The 19,166-nt window shown below is 35.6% G+C and overlaps 1 protein-coding gene across 1 annotated transcript in view; it reads left to right on the top strand.

Moving 5' to 3' along the window:
- LOC138697016 (sodium channel protein Nach-like) overlaps positions 1-19,166 on the top strand; it is a 49,846-nt gene that overhangs the window by 14,876 nt on the left and 15,804 nt on the right. Inside the window, exons 4-5 of the mRNA XM_069822609.1 lie at positions 1,862-2,030; positions 16,274-16,393. Coding sequence (XP_069678710.1) covers positions 1,862-2,030; positions 16,274-16,393 — 289 coding nt within the window. The remainder of the gene's footprint in view (positions 1-1,861; positions 2,031-16,273; positions 16,394-19,166) is intronic.

Below are 19,166 nucleotides of genomic sequence, written 5' to 3'. Positions count from 1 at the left end.
TCTTCCTCTGTCTGTTAGCAATTTAACACAAACTCGCTGGTTGTACCCGAATAAGCATTCTCTTACATTCCAAGACAGATAACAACCTCTTTCTTTGTTCTCACCATTTGTAAGTACAGCAGTGAGCGAGACAATAGCCACAATAGGTGCTGATCATCTACTGTGAAGCAAACTATGGGAATGTGATTGGTGAATGAAAAACACTAACTTATAGACAGAATGTCTTCATTTTGTGTATGCACGTGTATCCTTGTAAAATGTGAAATGTGTGGAAGTTTCTTTAATCCTAGAATTTTGCGTTAAATAAATGTTGAAACTTACATTAGTGACATTCTTTAAAAAAAAAAAAAAAAATTTATTTTATAGAGCCTAAATAAAGGAGTTTAAGAGCCTATTTTAGGTGCCTAAAATGCAACATTTTAGGGTCTAAAATTCCGCTCTCTAGTTATAACAGGTAATTAAATGCAGTGGCGGCACCTGCATATTTCTTAAGAGGAGGAAAGAAATTAACAGCACTAAATGACACCTTCCTGAATGAAACATGCTACAAATTAGCCTACATACATACATGTAAGACCAGATAGTGTTGGGGTTGGCCTTCCCTTCTGTATAGCAATAATCTGTTCTTGTAAACTGAGTTTCCTAAATTGTCCAAAATATATTATGATTTCACTTCCATTCATTGTTGAATAATTGCACAAATTAACAATTACAAGGAAATTCACAACACAATCTCGAGCACACTACAGCATCACACGTGTTGGAAGAGACTAGCTACTAACTCGTAACCGGAACCGTTTTACGGAAAAATGGAAATGGGAATGGGAAATAATCTGAGGAAAGAGAGAACACTGCACCCACCCACGTGGTCTGTATTGCCACATGTACATTTTACAAGTTCAGTATCACATACTTTTGAAGAATGTCAGTTCTTGTAAAGTCACACTATCATTATTGTTCAAAGCTGCTGGTGGCCGATTAATTTTTTTGTTAAAAATGATGTAGTTTGGAGTACTTACTTTCAGTTTCAAATATATTTGTACAAAATTGACAACTTGGCTATTGCCCTGTCTAGTAAACAATGAATAGAAGTGAATTTCAGGGGCCAACTACGTAAAACTACTTCCTCTTTGTTTTACATAAACCCGACTTTAACTTTCAAATATCCACGAAAGTTTCAAACCATGAACAGTAGCCTATATAAAGTGCAATGAATAATATTTTTTATTTATAATTTTAAAAAAAAGTTTACATGGTATCTTTCATGGCGTTGCGTTAAAACTGTTTTTGTTGTGTCTCCTCCTAGATGTGTTGTAGTCCGGTTGAATGCAACATCGTTAGGTGGCAGCGGTAGCGAGCTTGCTGCACGACCAGTCGGCTTCTATTTCCCCTCCATGACTGATTAAGAGGAGGATCTCCTCCCTCTCCGTTCATTTACTTGCTTTAAAACTCTGCTTCTTTCTCTGGCCGCTAGTGCGCTATTGTCTATGTGTGTTAACTGCAGTAGAGAAGGAATGGAGTGCCTTTCCTCCACACAGACAATCTCGCATCTTTCTCACAATTTTCTACAGCACATGAGCGCGCGTAGTTTAAAACTCGATCAGCCGAGTTTTTCTTATAGCTGTGAACTTAAAAATTATCGAATCTTCCTCGAATTTCAAGGCACATATTTTATTTGGTATTTACTTTCAAAAGAAGAAAATGTGAGGAGGGCGTTCCTCCCTTACCTCCCCCGAAGTACCGCCACTGATTAAATGTAGTATTTACGTAGGTTACATCCGACGTAATTGTCAATAACCAATATCGCTAACCATCAAACATTCCATTTCTCCAAAACGGCTTGTCATGTCCGTGTCAACAGAAGCAGCAGTCACAAGAGCAACGCGACTGCGCAGGAGTTCTTCTCACTGCTGCAGTACTTGGGGCGCCTGTACGACCACGACGCCGACAACATCAAGGAGATGGAGAGACTGCACGAGCTGTTGACGCGAGAGTACGGCACCTATGACGTAGCCTCTATCATGCATAAGGTAAATCGTACTTCTGATTAAGGAAAACAATTAACACAGGCAACTAGACTTGTCAAAATATACAACAATTTGAAATTTGAAGCTAATCCACAAATTATTATTTGATGACTTTATACTTCAGACTTTCTGTTGGTTCTGAGTTCACGCAGGTAATCATGAAAAGTTACATTGTCTATTATAAACACAAAATAACTGTATATACACTGCTTAAGACATTATGGCCCAATTGTATAAAACTCCCTGACTAAAGATCAACTTTGATCGAAGATCGGAAAGTGAACCGAGTTCAGACACTTCTTCTATTGTATAAAACTTTTCCGCGATCAAATTACCTTGGTTCAAATGCAGTCTAAGTTCACGTGAAAAGGATTTGGCAACAATGCATAAACAGATTAAGTATGTGATGCGCGGCCCATGTTGTACAGGTTTGTTCAGTGTCGCCAATTTAGCGACTTTTTACTCTTTTTCAACGACAATTTCTTTTAACTTTTATATTGCTTAAATCGAGATTTAGCGACCTTTTTAACACCCCATAGTGACAAAATTTAATCTTTCTTTGTTGATAATGAGAAATCTAGCGACTTTCCAACTACTTTTTGGCGACTTTCCGTACACTCTGTTGGAGACACTGGTTTGTTTTGTGCATTGTAAATAATGGCGAAAAATAAGAAGATTGACCGTTCTCTAAATTGTTATCATGTTACGGTGCTTGTTGACCGTTCTCCAAATTGTTATCATGTTACGGTGCTTGATACTGCTAAACATAATAAAGCTTTATAAAACGACAATTTTCGTTTAGTAATGCAGTTAATTGAAAATTTATAAATGTACCTATTATATCCATTAATAATTAATGGTTATAAACGTAATATAATTATAGGTTATGTTATTTGATACTCCTGAACACGATAAAGCCTTATAAAATATAAGAATGTTTGTGTATTAAGGCAAGAAATTGAAAACATATACATCTATTAATATTAATAATAATGGTTATTCTTTTTGCACAATCTGCCACTCGTATATTTCAAACAGAAAAGAATAACTGAACTTGGATCATTTAACTTAATCGGAGAAATTTCTTCAGTCAAAGTTGACTTTAGTTTAAGACAAATTAATCTCAGATTAGACTTTATACAACACAAAACTCCAAGTTCAGCTAGAACGAGGATCAATTTAACCTCTGATCTAAGATTAAATGGTCTATACAACCGGCCCTAAATATTATAGGACCAAAAGCTATGTTGTGCATGTTCACAGTATGTCAAATTAATGTATATTTCAAAATTCTACGTAAAATAAGACATTTAAACAGTACTAAAAAACTTTATTGTTAAAGGAGTGAACAACAGCCGATTTTACAATAGAAATCAATCTTCATGAAAACTGATATCAATAATCATTAGGCCTACATATTTTTCTAACAAAGAAAAAGTTACATAAATTAATTTATTTATATAGATCTATACAAGAAAATGAATTGCACAAATTAATCACAAATGTTCGGACAAATCTCCAGTACTCATCTTCAACTACTTATGACACATTTTATCACCAGTAAGAGGAGAAAAAGATTTCCGGTCATGTTGCTTGTTCTCTCGGATCTTCACATTACTCACTCTTTGGCTTTGTGTGTCCATATTGGTAGAAGGTAACATTATTCTCTAGTCTTTGTCAGCACTCACTTTACTTGCCAATTCTGTAATATCATTCATTGGTCTTTGGCATAAATTAAGTTGGAATTTCTGAGATACCTTTTCTGGTTTCCTGCAGCACAAATCTTCTGTAACTCTAGAAGATATCAATCCAGCAGTAGAATTTATACCTGAAATAGGCATCATGGCGGGTTTACGTTTTTTTTTTTTTTTTTTTTTTTTTTTAAAGCTGGGGAAATGGAGTTCTCTGTCTGTAACAATGCTCCTTTTACGTGTTCCTGTTGTTCCGTTATTCTGTTGTCGGTAGTCATTGGTAATACACAACGTTGTAGACCATATGGGTGGCAGTGGTCCTACGTTATTCAAATCATTTGATGATAAATGGAACAGTTTACGTAACCTTGGGTCTTTAAGAACACGTGGATCTGCTTTATTCACTTTTAATCCAGAAAAGTTCGGCCGTGGTATTGTGATGGGCACTAATTTGCATGAAATGAGTGGATGAGAATGTAATGAAGCATCTGTTTCATTGGCAGGTTTATAATAAGGTACAGGGTTCAACGGAAGTCCCATGATTTCTCTTAGTTCTATAGTATTATGGGAACCAGATCCTCTAAGATCACCGTCACCATTTATTTCTATGTCATCAGGAGTAGTGTTGTAAATACTAATTTTTTTACGTCTGTTGTAACAGATCTTAATCCTGTTTTTTCGATGAACGTCTTTCAGTCTGAGTGCAGCAGGAACTGGAAGGCATTGCTGCTGAGGCTGTGATGTTATTCCTACTACGAAGATCTCGTGAAGCAAGTCTAGGATCTCTGGCTTGCATTACTAGCACTTGTATCTTGACATCAACATGTTCTGCTAATTGTGAATTGGATGCAGAACTTCCTTTCAAGACAGAAGTAATATTTCTTGTCTGGATTTAATGCTAGACAAAATTCTATTTACAGACTCATTGATTTCTTTATGTGGAAGTTCCTTAGATGAATTTAATGAAGACGTTTGACTGGAAAAGTTCTTGAGAACATTTACCAAACCTGGATCCTCTTCATCACTCGAACACCAATACTTTTCTTCAGTATTTATTTTTCTCTGTATCATTGATTCTATTTAATTTAATCTCTTTCTGATAGGTCAGAATGTTTGAGGTTGTTTCTTTCTGTTTATTTGAATCTTTAGGAAAAGTTCTCTTTGCTTATTAGGTAGGTTCAGAGGTAAAAAGTTATTATTTTCTGACCGTCCACTTTCGTAACACTCTTGTGCAGTTATGGGCTGTGCAGAGGAACATGTAATTTCTTTATTGCTTTTCGTCTCTAGTTCTATTTCTCTGTTTTCTACAGTTTTCACTTTCATACATTCTGAATGTCCTCTGGCTGAATGACGGCGAAGTTTCCATATTCATTTTGTGAATCATACTCGGGTGAAGAAGGCATTGGTGTACGAGAACCTCCTTCTTCAGAGACTGGTAAGTCATACTTGTTTGGAGAAGGTAAGTCTTTCCTGAACATTGTGTTCTCTAACGTTGTGGAGGAATAATTGGAACTTCTATTTGAAGGAGCGATGGTATTTTTTACTTCCCGACAGAAGTGCTGATATTACTGTGACCACTTTTCATCTCTTTTGAAGCTGTTTCCTCATGTGTATCCACTAAGGATTACATATTTTTATTATGGGCCTTATGACTGAATTTACAACGATCTCCTGCCAAACATCCAAGTCCAGTGTGAAAAAACTTGCATGGGAATTCTGAATGCATATATAGGTACTTTTCCTTCTTCAAGCAACTACTTGCCGCATAATGTTTACACAATTTCATCTTTCTGTTATAACTCTTGATGTTATTTAGAGAATCGTTATGATGACGCTTCTTTTCCAATCGTTTCTTTTTTTCTCACTCAATTCTATGTGTTCTATTTTGTAACTTTTCTTATAGTGTCTTCGTATTGCAGGAAGTGGAGAATCACAAGTACCGATAGGCCTACTGGTACTGGATTCAATATTGTCTTCGTCAAATTCAAGCTGATAATGAGGATTGTCAACTAGTGAACGTTTTGCACGATCAGTTACTTTGCTTTTATAACGGAGCAAATAATTATGATCATTGCATGTAATGAGAGATGCATCTCGAACAAACAACAGTTTATCATTTTTAACTGCCTCGTTTTCATTGAAATGACTGACATTGATTTCTGTTTCTTTTGGTAGGTATTTCCCTTCATTTTCTTCGATATTAAAACATTTTCAATTCCCTCAACATGCTTACTGTGCCTTTTTCTTTTGCGTGTCTTGGGAAAATCCATGATTTTTTAGTATCTCCTTCATGTGTCATTGATGTTTTCTTGTCATAGTCAGACGTACTGCTTGTAATATCGCCTTCTATTAACGTACTATCACAGCTGGAACAAAAGGGCAGTCCTCTTGGGATGGAAGTAGTATATCTTGATTTACACCGACGAGAATGTGAGGTTAGGCTCTGATTGTTATGCACTTCTACAGAAGTAACTGGCACACTAAATGCACTGCGACGCTTTATTCTGGCAAACGCTCGTATGTTTCTGTCATGTCCATCAGGTTTTCCTACGCTTACGTCATCATTTGAAATAACATTATCTTTTATTTTCCCTTCTTCAAGATCATCTCTTTTAATACTCATATCATCAGTTCCATGGGGTACAACAAGGGTCTTAATATTGGCAAGAGCCATTTCCATTGTCTTTGCCCGAATACCTAGTTGGAAACCCTAATAGAAATAAGCAGATATATTTATTAGTATGAATTACACTATATCTAAATGTTACTGGTAAACAACATACGAACTGCATTACAAACATATTGTTTATGAGGACGTTACTGGGTCTGATCTATTGTTAGTGAAACATTTTCATCGATTTTCATATTCATACAATATTAATGCCATTCTCTTAGCCTAATGGCCATTACTAGAAACCGTACTTTGTCCGAGTATTATTGGAGTTTCTGCTGTAACGAATGAGTGCGAGCATGTAGCAAGTGAAGTACTTGTATCTGCTCACGCGAATCCTGTTTAGTCAAGTTGGGCAGAACAAACATAGCTATTTATAATTTATATTATTTAAATTATGTACACTAAAATGCGCTATTTTTATTTTTACTTTATGATAAAGAATATAGGCCTACATTGATCAAACATTATATTTTACACTATTATGTGTAGTGTTGTGTATTGTAATGAAGTGTATTTCATTTCATAATGGTTTAGCCTACTTATTTTGTAAATACTTTATAATGGTGCATAAAGGGGCTTCATACAGTGAGTACTTTCAACAGAACGATTGTCAAAAAGACTGATTTTCGTATTTACAACATGATCTTTATTCAAATATAATTTTTGTAGAATATAATTTTTATTTTTCATATATCAAGAAATCGTCCTTCAGTATGAAATATTATTTCTTTAACACAAATTGTCTTATATAATAATAAATTGCAATTGTTTAACTCTTCGAATTACATGTAACTAAACACATCTGCCTTTTTCCTATTATTATTATTATTATTATTATTATTATTATTATTATTATTATTATTATTATTATTAGTATTATTATTATTATCATCATCATCATCATCACTCCATTGCTTTCTGTGTTGCTGTTATTTATATTTGATGTCCATTTTTATGCTGGTTAAGTGGAAGGGTAGGCCTTATTGTCTTAACTCTACCAGTGAAAATAAATGTACAAATAATTTAAATTGTAGAAAACATCATCGTAGCATCAGTCTTTATCACTGTAATGCATTGTAAACAGTCTATGATGTCTAGTTTTGAATCATGAATAGAAAGTCAACTTCAGCATAAACAAGATGCTGTGGCACGCCTCAAGTATGACGTCACGTCAATATTGTCTATGAACAGCTAACTTTATCTCCGTACGTGCCCTGGGACAAAATACGATCCCTAGTCATTACTAATAACCTAACCAATAAGGAACATGAGCATGGAGTAATAAACCTCCTCATCCTCCTCCTCCTCCTTCCCCTCCTCCTTGACTTCAATGTTTCCGTTTTCCCTACTAGCGATCAAATTTCCCCGTTTTAACAAAAATCTCCCTTCACTTTCCATCTAACTGATGCCCGCTTAATAGAAAATACAAACGTGTATAAAACATTCACATTCAACAAACAAATATGTTTCTTTTTTAATTCAGTAACAATCTTATTACGCCTAATTGTGAGGAATGGGATACAAATAATTGGAGGGTTCAGAGCCATAGTGGGCCAAGCGCCATTTATTAAAAATAGAGAAAACAAGAGTTAAAATTAAGTGCTTACCATAATTTAACGAAACATATAGCAAGTAATATAAAGTATGCACATTGAAACTAAATGATATGTCAATCTTCTTTTTAACTATGGTATTCACTTAACTTTAACCCTTGCTTTCTCCGGTTTTAATAAATGGCATTTGGTCCACTATGGCTCTGAACCCTTCAATTGCATAGGCCTCATATTCATAAACTACAATAATTGTATAAATAAGTAGGTAATCGTACATTAAATTAGCTCATCTTACCCGGAATAATTATTAAATAATTACTATTTCATAGTTTCATAATTTGATGGCATTATGATGTGAGGGAAGGGATCTAAAAATGTAACACACAAATTTATGTTAGCGAGATGAAAGCAGTTGTCATTAGCATCTTAAAATGATTAGGCCTATTCAAAATATTGAATTGTAAGAATATTGACGAATACCTGTTCGTGGCTAAATTATATCAGATACTATTTCCAAAACACGACACTTAAAAATGATTTAAAAATAACTGGCCCAATACTCAAATATCTACAGTACCCAAGTATTTTGTCTTTAAATGTAGTATGGTATTAGTAAACAGTATAAATATTCAAATTAAAATTTGTTTTTCTAAAATGTAAAATTCAGTTGATAAATCAGTTCTGTTGTAATGTAGTACCAGTATATTACAGTCTAGGCCTATTAACTTTTGTTATTATACGCATAGATGGACAAACAGCGTAAGAAATTCCGAAAGGAAACAATATTCTCAACAGTATATAATTAAAAGTGCAATAGTGTTTTGTACTGCAAAATAATGTATACTGTTCTGATTAAAAGTGGTAATGGATCATGGGAAATAAATCAATATGCACTGCAGCCTATAAGCATAGGCCTATTATTCTTATCCTAGAATTTCCTTAACAATGGCGAAAGCAACTCAGAAACCAGACTATGTACGCTGAGTGAACCTCCCACAACCTCTATCTCCTGCTTTAGCCATTCATAATACGGCAATTAAAGGCATACAAATATGTCTTGTAATTACAATACCAATATCTAAATTTTTAATGAATTGAAATGTAAATTATAGTTACGGAATTTCCAGAAATGTTGATAGACATATATTATCAGTTGAATGAACATGTTATTCTTGTCTTTAAATGTTTAATTATATTTTTCTTTCGAATTATTTTCGCCTTCTTTATCGTCACTTCATCAAATAAAGTTATAACTGGAAACGTTTTCGTATAACCATAGTAATGAATTTAAGTGCCAATAATTCAGTACATTTTTAAGAAACCTTCAAATAATGCACTGTTACTACAACAACACTTTCGCAATCATCTTAATTATTATATGAATAAGTATACAAACATAATTTAGAATACCGGCATGTACAATTTATTTAGATAGAAGTTTCAAATAAAATAAAATGTACAATGTCATTGTTGTTTATACCTGGAAATTAAGTTTCACGTTTGCAATATTTGTATTGTAATTTAATATACATGGTGTGTGAGTGTGTGCGTGCGTGCGTGTATGACTAATACCTACCCACTTCACTTTGCGTGATTCGGGTTCCGCATACTGCGAATAGATGGCAGGACTGTGACCCATTTTAAAATTGCACACCACTTCGGCGGACCACGTTATCTGTGAAGAGTTATGTCCTGTACTATGGTAAGTGTATGTTAGGTGTTCGTGTAGGTGTAGTGTAGGGAATGGGTGGTGATGATGATGATGATGATGATGATGATGATGATGATGATGATGATGATGATGATGATGATGATGATGATGATGATGAACATTGTATTAGGGTTATTTTTAAGTAAAGAATTTCGAAACACACCCTTTCCAATAATGTGCCTTTTCTGACAGTCGTACAAGAATAGTCATAAGGTCGTCGATCATCATGTTCTTTTTCTAGGTAATGAATTTTTGTTATTATTTTTTTATTGAATTGTTTATTGGTCGACCAGTAAGAAGCGATCCTTGTTCAATGTTGTCATAACACATTATATAGGGTGTTTCAAAAATACTTTGACAAATCTTGGGAGCATGTTTCTCACACCAAAACAAGTAAAAATGTTCATATAAACATATGTCCGAAAATCCTTAGTTTTTTAGTTATTAATGAAACAACATAATGAAATATCTGTTAGATATTGTAAACTTGGTAGCAAGTGTTGCAACTTAAATCAGTTCAGAAACTCATAACAAATGTTCAAAATGTACACAAATGACTATAATCAACAAGTCTCCATGGCAACACATAGCCATCTAGGATAGAATAGGTCATCAGCAAACTTGTATCGATAACATCATTCGATTATCTAACAAAATGAATATTATTATCGGTTACAAACTTAAGTTGTTGAATTGTACCTCGAAACGCGTTGAACGTAAACTTTCATTGTTATGAGTTTCTGAATTGATTAAAGTTGCAACACTTGCTACCAAGCTGACAATATCTAACAGATGTTTCATTATGTTCTTTCATTAATAACTAAAGAACTAAGGATTTTCGGACATATGTTCATATGAACTTGTTGTGAGGAAAATGCCTCCAAGGCTTGTCAATGTATTTCTGAAACACCCTGTATAGTAGCATGATGAGGTTGGCTGTTTAGAGTCCTCTTCTTGGATTTATTTTCTATTTAATTAATTTAATGAGTTGCTGTGAAATCTGAGAAACATAGAAGTGATTAAAATGTGATCCTGACGTTTCTACGTTGTTATGATTGATTAAAATTTATGAAGAATCATCTCAAGTAGTTTCCTTTTAAGTGTAGACGACATAAAATCTTGCTCCAATGTTTTATGCCATAGCTCCAGGAACGTCAGGAAGTTATTTGAAGTAAGATTTTGGCATTGAATGGATGTATTGTTGCACTGGAATAATTCCTATTTCCTGATGCAGCTGCTGATTTCTTACAAGCCATGGGGCATTTACTTCTGTTCGCAGGAAATTGTTTAAAAGAACTTGTAGGCGATGTACCTATTTGAGTATTATTTGCTATCCCCCACATTGACGCTCAGTGAGTTAAATGAGGTCGTACAAGCGAGGTGTAGAGTAACATTGAACAATTCAATCCAATTTGTGAACGTCTATTTATCAACGGGTATAATTTTCGAATTCTATAAGAGACTAGCGAACAATATGAGTTATGTGGACATTCCATGTAAGTTTCGTATCCAATAATATACCCAGATATTTTATTTGCTATCCCCCACATTGACGCTCAGTGGGTTAAATGAGGTCGTACAAGCGAGGTGTAGAGTAACATTGAACAATTCAATCCAATTTGTGAACGTCTATTTATCAACGGGTATAATTTTCGAATTCTATAAGAGACTAGCGAACAATATGAGTTATGTGGACATTCCATGTAAGTTTCGTATCCAATAATATACCCAGATATTTTATTTGCTATCCCCCACATTGACGCTCAGTGGGTTAAATGAGGTCGTACAAGCGAGGTGTAGAGTAACATTGAACAATTCAATCCAATTTGTGAACGTCTATTTATCAACGGGTATAATTTTCGAATTCTATAAGAGACTAGCGAATAATATGAGTTATGTGGACATTCCATGTAAGTTTCGTATCCAATAATATACCCAGATATTTTATTTGCTATCCCACACATTGACGCTCAGTGGGTTAAATGAGGTCGTACAAGCGAGGTGTAGAGTAAAATTGAACAATTCAATCCAATTTGTGAACGTCTATTTATCAACGGGTATAATTTTCGAATTCAATAAGAGACTAGCGAACAATATGAGTTATGTGGACATTCCATGTAAGTTTCGTATCCAATAATATACCCAGATATTTTATTTGCTATCCCCCACATTGACGCTCAGTGGGTTAAATGAGGTCGTACAAGCGAGGTGTAGAGTAACATTGAACAATTCAATCCAATTTGTGAACGTCTATTTATCAACGGGTATAATTTTCGAATTCAATAAGAGACTAGCGAACAATATGAGTTATGTGGACATTCCATGTAGGTTTCGTATCCAATAATATACCCAGATATTTTATTTGCTATCCCCCACATTGACGCTCAGTGGGTTAAATGAGGTCGTACAAGCGAGGTGTAGAGTAACATTGAACAATACAATCCAATTTGTGAACGTCTATTTATCAACGGGTATAATTTTCGAATTCAATAAGAGACTAGCGAACAATATGAGTTATGTGGACATTCCATGTAAGTTTCGTATCCAATAATATATCCAGATATTTTATTTGCTATCCCCCACATTGACGCTCAGTGGGTTAAATGAGGTCGTACAAGCGAGGTGTAGAGTAACATTGAACAATTCAATCCAATTTGTGAACGTCTATTTATCAACGGGTATAATTTTCGAATTCTATAAGAGACTAGCGAACAATATGAGTTATGTGGACATTCCATGTAGGTTTCGTATCCAATAATATACCCAGATATTTTATTTGCTATCCCCCACATTGACGCTCAGTGGGTTAAATGAGGTCGTACAAGCGAGGTGTAGAGTAACATTGAACAATTCAATCCAATTTGTGAACGTCTATTTATCAACGGGTATAATTTTCGAATTCTATAAGAGACTAGCGAACGATATGAGTTATGTGGACATTCCATGTAAGTTTCGTATCCAATAATATACCCAGATATTTTATTTGCTATCCCCCACATTGACGCTCAGTGGGTTAAATGAGGTCGCACAAGCGAGGTGTAGAGTAACATTGAACAATTCAATCCAATTTGTGAACGTCTATTTATCAACGGGTATAATTTTCGAATTCTATAAGAGACTATCGAACAATATGAGTTATGTGGACATTCCATGTAAGTTTCGTATCCAATAATATACCCAGATATTTTATTTGCTATCCCCCACATTGACGCTCAGTGGGTTAAATGAGGTCGTACAAGCGAGGTGTAGAATAACATTGAACAATTCAATCCAATTTGTGAACGTCTATTTATCAACGGGTATAATTTTCGAATTCTATAAGAGACTAGCGAACAATATGAGTTATGTGGACATTCCATGTAAGTTTCGTATCCAATAATATACCCAGATATTTTATTTGCTATCCCCCACATTGACGCTCAGTGGGTTAAATGAGGTCGTACAAGCGAGGTGTAGAGTAACATTGAACAATTCAATCCAATTTGTGAACGTCTATTTATTAACGGGTATAATTTTCAAATTCTATAAGAGACTAGCGAATAATATGAGTTATGTGGACATTCCATGTAAGTTTCGTATCCAATAATATACCCAGATATTTTATTTGCTATCCCCCACATTGACGCTCAGTGGGTTAAATGAGGTCGTACAAGCGAGGTGTAGAGTAAAATTGAACAATTCAATCCAATTTGTGAACGTCTATTTATCAACGGGTATAATTTTCGAATTTTATAAGAGACTAGCGAACAATATGAGCTATATGGACATTCCATGTAAGTTTCGTATCCAATAATATATCCAGATATTTTATTTGCTATCCCACACATTGACGCTCAGTGGGTTAAATGAGGTCGTACAAGCGAGGTGTAGAATAACATTGAACAATTCAATCCAATTTGTGAACGTCTATTTATCAACGGGTATAATTTTCGAATTCTATAAGAGACTAGCGAACAATATGAGTTATGTGGACATTCCATGTAAGTTTCGTATCCAATAATATACCCAGATATTTTATTTGCTATCCCCCACATTGACGCTCAGTGGGTTAAATGAGGTCGTACAAGCGAGGTGTAGAGTAACATTGAACAATACAATCCAATTTGTGAACGTCTATTAACAAATGGGTATAATTTTCGAATTCTATAAGAGACTATCGAACAATATGAGTTATGTGGACATTCCATGTAAGTTTCGTATCCAATAATATACCCAGATATTTTATTTGCTATCCCCCACATTGACGCTCAGTGGGTTAATTGAGGTCGTACAAGCGAGGTGTAGAGTAACATTGAACAATCCAATCCAATTTGTGAATGTCTATTAACAAATGGGTATAATTTTCGAATTCTAGAAGAGACTAGCGAACAATGTGAGTTATGTGGACATTCCATGTAAGTTTCGTATCTAATAATATACCCAGATATTTTACAGCGTCTTGAGTAGAGAGTTATGCGACTTCTTAATTCAGAAGAATCAAATGAGGGATTATGAATAGGTATTAAAGTGATCATTTTAGTTTCTGTCTTGGTAATGTTGAGCAGTAATCGCCAATCAGAGAATCAGATAGCTCTTGTAGGGATGATTGAACAATGTTCAGATAGCATGAGAATAAAAGAGAACCTATCATCAGCATATAATAGCTATGTCTGATGGTTGTAAGTTGGGAATGTCATATTATGTGAAGAGATTGAAGAGAAGTGGTGACAGTATAGACAGTTGTGTTACTTTGGCTAAAACTGGACGAAGCGTTCATTTTATAACATCTGTACGTACCGGTAGTAAGAACTGACGTTCAGATGACAAACTTTTCACGATGGGTGTGAGATAGTCTATACTTCTATAGGATATAATTTTAGCATTGAATCATCATCTCAAATAGCGTCAAATGCTTGGATAATATCCAGAAACACAGGAGCAGTATACTGTTTTCTTTCAAAGCCTTTTATGATGCACTCAGTCACTCTTTGCAATTTTATGTATGGTAGAATGTTTCAGTCAAAAACCAAACTGAATATCTGAAATAATCTTGTTTTAGAATGTATCTACACTAAGAACGTACAATTCTGAACACTACTCGTGGTTTATGCTTTGTTTAATTAATAGTTGACAATATTTATTTTTATATAGAATTATAGATATTCTGGATAACACGTAGGCTACATGAACTGATAGATGAACCGCTTGTTGGAACGAACCTCACAACATTCGCAATCAAAGGCAACAATCTGACTCACTGAGCACGAACCTCGTCAGTGAAACAGCTGTAGACACAACATTATCATGTGCTCGCGCTGGCTGCTGACTGCTCGATGATCAAGATCACACGTTGTTCACAGCACTGCGTTCCAATAACGAAATGTAACTCTGTAAATATTGAGAATAGCACCCATGTTTGCATGACATTTTTTGCTCAAAATATCTTCATAAATAAGCTCCGTAAGTGACGGTAAATCCTCGTGACTGTTTTATATATATATATATATATATATATATATATATATATATATATATATATATATATATATATATAGGGTGATTCACGAGGAAAGGTAAAAAATTTAGGATGTGAATTCTGAAGTCATTCTGAGTCAAGAAGTTCATATGAACGGTTACGGAGATATGGCTGTTTGATTTCACAAAACCTTCTGAGATTCCATTGTACTAACTCGCATTTAGAGACAGATAACGGACAAATTTAAAGTTTATATTCATGTATGAATATATACCTAATATTCTGTATGTCGGGGTCGATGTTTTCGCACATTTTCAAAGGTACCTCCTTCTGCTTCAATGCACTGTTGCGCTCGGGCGTGAATCGCGCTCGTCGCTCGGGAGAGATGCATGTGGCTGTTCTTATGCCACATCCAAAATACAGTCGATTAGCGCCTTTCACGTTTCCCCGTTCCTTTGCTATACCAAGTCTTTCATCCAACCCCATAGACAGTAAATGCTCTTTGATATGATACCCTTCTGTTCGGAAAGCGTCGTTCATATTCAGCGACGGCACGCAAGGAACTTCCATCGCACAAACCATAAGCATACACATTATCGGCGTATTCTGTAGTCGAAAATTTATAAGGCATCTTGAAAAACACAACTTAACACTTCCGATAACTGTACTTGTATAACTACTGTATACTGTAGGTAGCTGACTGAACTGCTGTGAACCGATAAGTGATAGCGTATTTGTTGTGACATTTGTAATGCCCCACCACCCGGTTTGTTTCTCTTCTCTTATCTACATCGCTCACAATGCAGATTCCAATGTTACGCCATTCATCTGTGACCTTGGCTCACGTCAGCAGCATATGGTAACGTCTGATTCACATTGGGGCGAGACGTTTTACCAAAAAAAAATTATCTAGCTCCGCCATCGTTCGAAAACGGACCTATGTTCATATGAACTTTTTCACTTAAAATGGCCTAAGATATCGTATCCCAAATTTTTTACCTTTACTCGTGAATCAATTTGGAAATATACTGTATAATTCTCACCTCCTGTAATGGCTTTCTCGGTTAAAATCTTCTCCATATTACCCACTACATTCCTCCCAATTTTTTTAAAGTCATTCACCCTGAATTTTCTCCTAACCGATTAAAATGTCCTCATTCAGCTATCGCCCAGGTGCGAGGACTTACTGGTTCGCTGTCGCTGGTTGGGGAGGCTACAAAACTGTTCGGAGCTCTTCCAGATGAGGAAGACGATGGAGGGCTACTGCTGTTCCTTCAACTACATTCGGTCTTCGGACAACTTTGACAGGTGATGCTGTATGAATCTCTCTACTATGCTGCTGCACATATTGTAGGCCGAGTTGCTCAGACTTAATGTTGTGTTAGCAGCGAGAACGTGCCGGAGGGAGTCAAGGGGAAGCGCGTCAGCACGCCCGGCTACCAGATGGGCCTCACCGTGCTTGTGAATCCGCGCCCCGACGACTATTACTACCCGCTCATCTCGTCCTACGGCACCAAGGTTAGACGTAAACTCATCTTAACCCATCGGTCATATTTTATTATGCTTGCTAAATTACATTTGGCATTAATGAATATACAGGGACATCATTTTATTTTTACTAACATTTTTAATATCAACCTGGCTATACCTTTAGAGAACCGGAAACACAGTTTGCTATCCCCTTCCACGACTGGAGTTCGATGATACTGGCGTAAAACACAAACAGATCACTCTACTAGGTACAGGAGGGAAGAAAATTAGTTCATCCATTTACGTAAACTAGGAAATATCGCGATTTTGAGTTTGATAATTTTTATTAGGTTTTTGTTTAATCAAAATACAGTACTGTATTAAGAATAAGTGTTTTTACTCACGAACTGAGTTATCCATGTGAGCGTATTCATTATGCAGTGTATATTATACTGTCTACAGCACATTAGCATACAATATAGAGAAAAAAATTAAATAGAAAAATAATCATAATATGAATATTTAAACACATTTTTGAAAATATTGGCCGTTCATTTCGATACAGGCTTCAGTTCTTTTGTGCATATTATCGCACTATAGACTATTGCATCTAATTCCAATTGCCAGTTTCGTCCTTCGTACTAGTAACTCATGTTGAATTAATTCTGTACCTACTCTATAAAAGAGTACCTTACGTACTGTAAATTCAATCTTCACTTCTGCCCGACCCGCACAGATAAAATTACTCAGACATGCTATCTACTGTCCGTCCAAGTGGTTATGCCGCAGGATCGTAGAAAAGGGGCAAATCACGTGACAGTTAATTACTTAACGAGGCCCTTTTATTTAAGTTATTTTAAACAGTTGTATAATATTACGTAAACGTCCAATTCCTAACAAAAATTAATGTTTTCAGAAAAGAGCTAAGACAGCCCAGCTTTTACAGAGGGGCGAACAGAAGCAGGTGGGGGAAATCGGGATGCGACGTAGGCAAACTGATTGTGCGAAAATATGATTCAATATTGAAAGCTCTTTCGTCACTGGAAAACGCGAACATATTTCTGGAACGTACTATACTCACTAACTCAGTACTGCTTACTATATGCGGCCTTGGTTCTGTATGGAGGTCAATTGGAACTTCATTAGTAGAAGGGGTGGGAGTGAAGTACATTCAAAAACTCAGGTACAATAAAAATTGAAGTAAAAATAAAATGATGTCCCTGTAGTTCCAACCCAACTACTGTTACGAGCCAATGATATGATCTGTGACTAAACTGTGGAGCAGTGTTCTTGAACGGGGAAGCACAATCGCGGGAGATATTACTACTGTTCGACCTGAAAATATTAATTCGAATCCTCCGTCAGAAATGATGACTTGATTTTCCCTTCGCGCACTCGAATTAAACATGCTTCATGTTATACTGTATAGTATGAAAATACAGCATTATTTAATTACAGAAGTAAATCCAACCGTTCCAAATAGCGAATGTTTCCTTAGGGTACGTACAAGATGGAGCCTGGTTCGTTACCGAGTTGGTAGCTTGTAACCTAGTTGGTCGTTGGGCAGAAAGTCGGGTGTACAAGACGGAGCCTGGCTGGTTACCGTGTTGGTCGCTCCTAAGCTAGCTGGTGTCTGGGCAGAAGGTCGGGGTGATGACTGATGAGTAGGGACCAGATTTTTATGTAATATCAAAGTGTGAAATATGTACATATTTATTTAAGAAAAATAAGCTGAATATGTACCAAAATATGTGAAACCATGAAAATATTTAATGTCAATATCTGGCAGGTATTGGATAGGTAAGACTCTCCAGTTATGATTTACCGCACACTTGACACATTACTATTTTTCCATCTGTAGTGAAAGCTTCGTTCACTGCAATCCATGGTTTTATTTTTTTCGTTAGGGTTGAAGATACAGGGGCCATTTTAGTTCGTTAAAAGCAGTAGATAAACTCACTTGCACTTCATATTGTAAGTACTAAAACTAGAGTGAATGAAATGAATGACACAACAGTAATGCAAGCACTGTTTCGCTTTACTGGATTAGGAGAAAATAAGAGGGGACACGTGCATTTTAGCTGCTCCCTGTGAGAAATAGTACCTACTAAAACTTCAAACTATAGGAATTTACAAACTGTTGTTTGAAAACTGACATTCCTGTCTCATTCAGAAGGGTAGGATTATTCCAGCCGAGAACTATACTTTCTAATTGCTCGGAAAATCCTATTTCCGTATAGATCTATTAAATTTAAAGTAAAAAGGTCAAGCAATAACCTGAAAAGCTATTTTTTTTAATCTTTCAACATCTTTCCAGTTTGTTTCTTTACTCCAGCTTCTTTTCAAAAGTTGGCTACTTTATTGCGGCTCATGCCAGACTTGACTCGAGTTTTCCCTGGAAGGATTTGGAAGAGGGTGAATAAGGTTGCAAATTGCATGAGAACGGCTTGTTAAGACGTGTGCAAACAATTATAGTTCGAGACAAACCATGTCGTCCTCATCCCACTCCACCGCATGAAGGCAACGTTACTTTCTGAGCGATTTTTACAATACAATGTAGATGTATATGAGAAAGGTTGCCTTCT

Source organism: Periplaneta americana, chromosome 3 (genome assembly GCF_040183065.1).
Source record: "Periplaneta americana isolate PAMFEO1 chromosome 3, P.americana_PAMFEO1_priV1, whole genome shotgun sequence".
NCBI lineage: Eukaryota > Metazoa > Arthropoda > Insecta > Blattodea > Blattidae > Periplaneta > Periplaneta americana.
The sequence above is the reverse complement of the archived record's forward strand: the minus strand, read 5'-3'. Positions and strand labels throughout refer to the sequence as shown.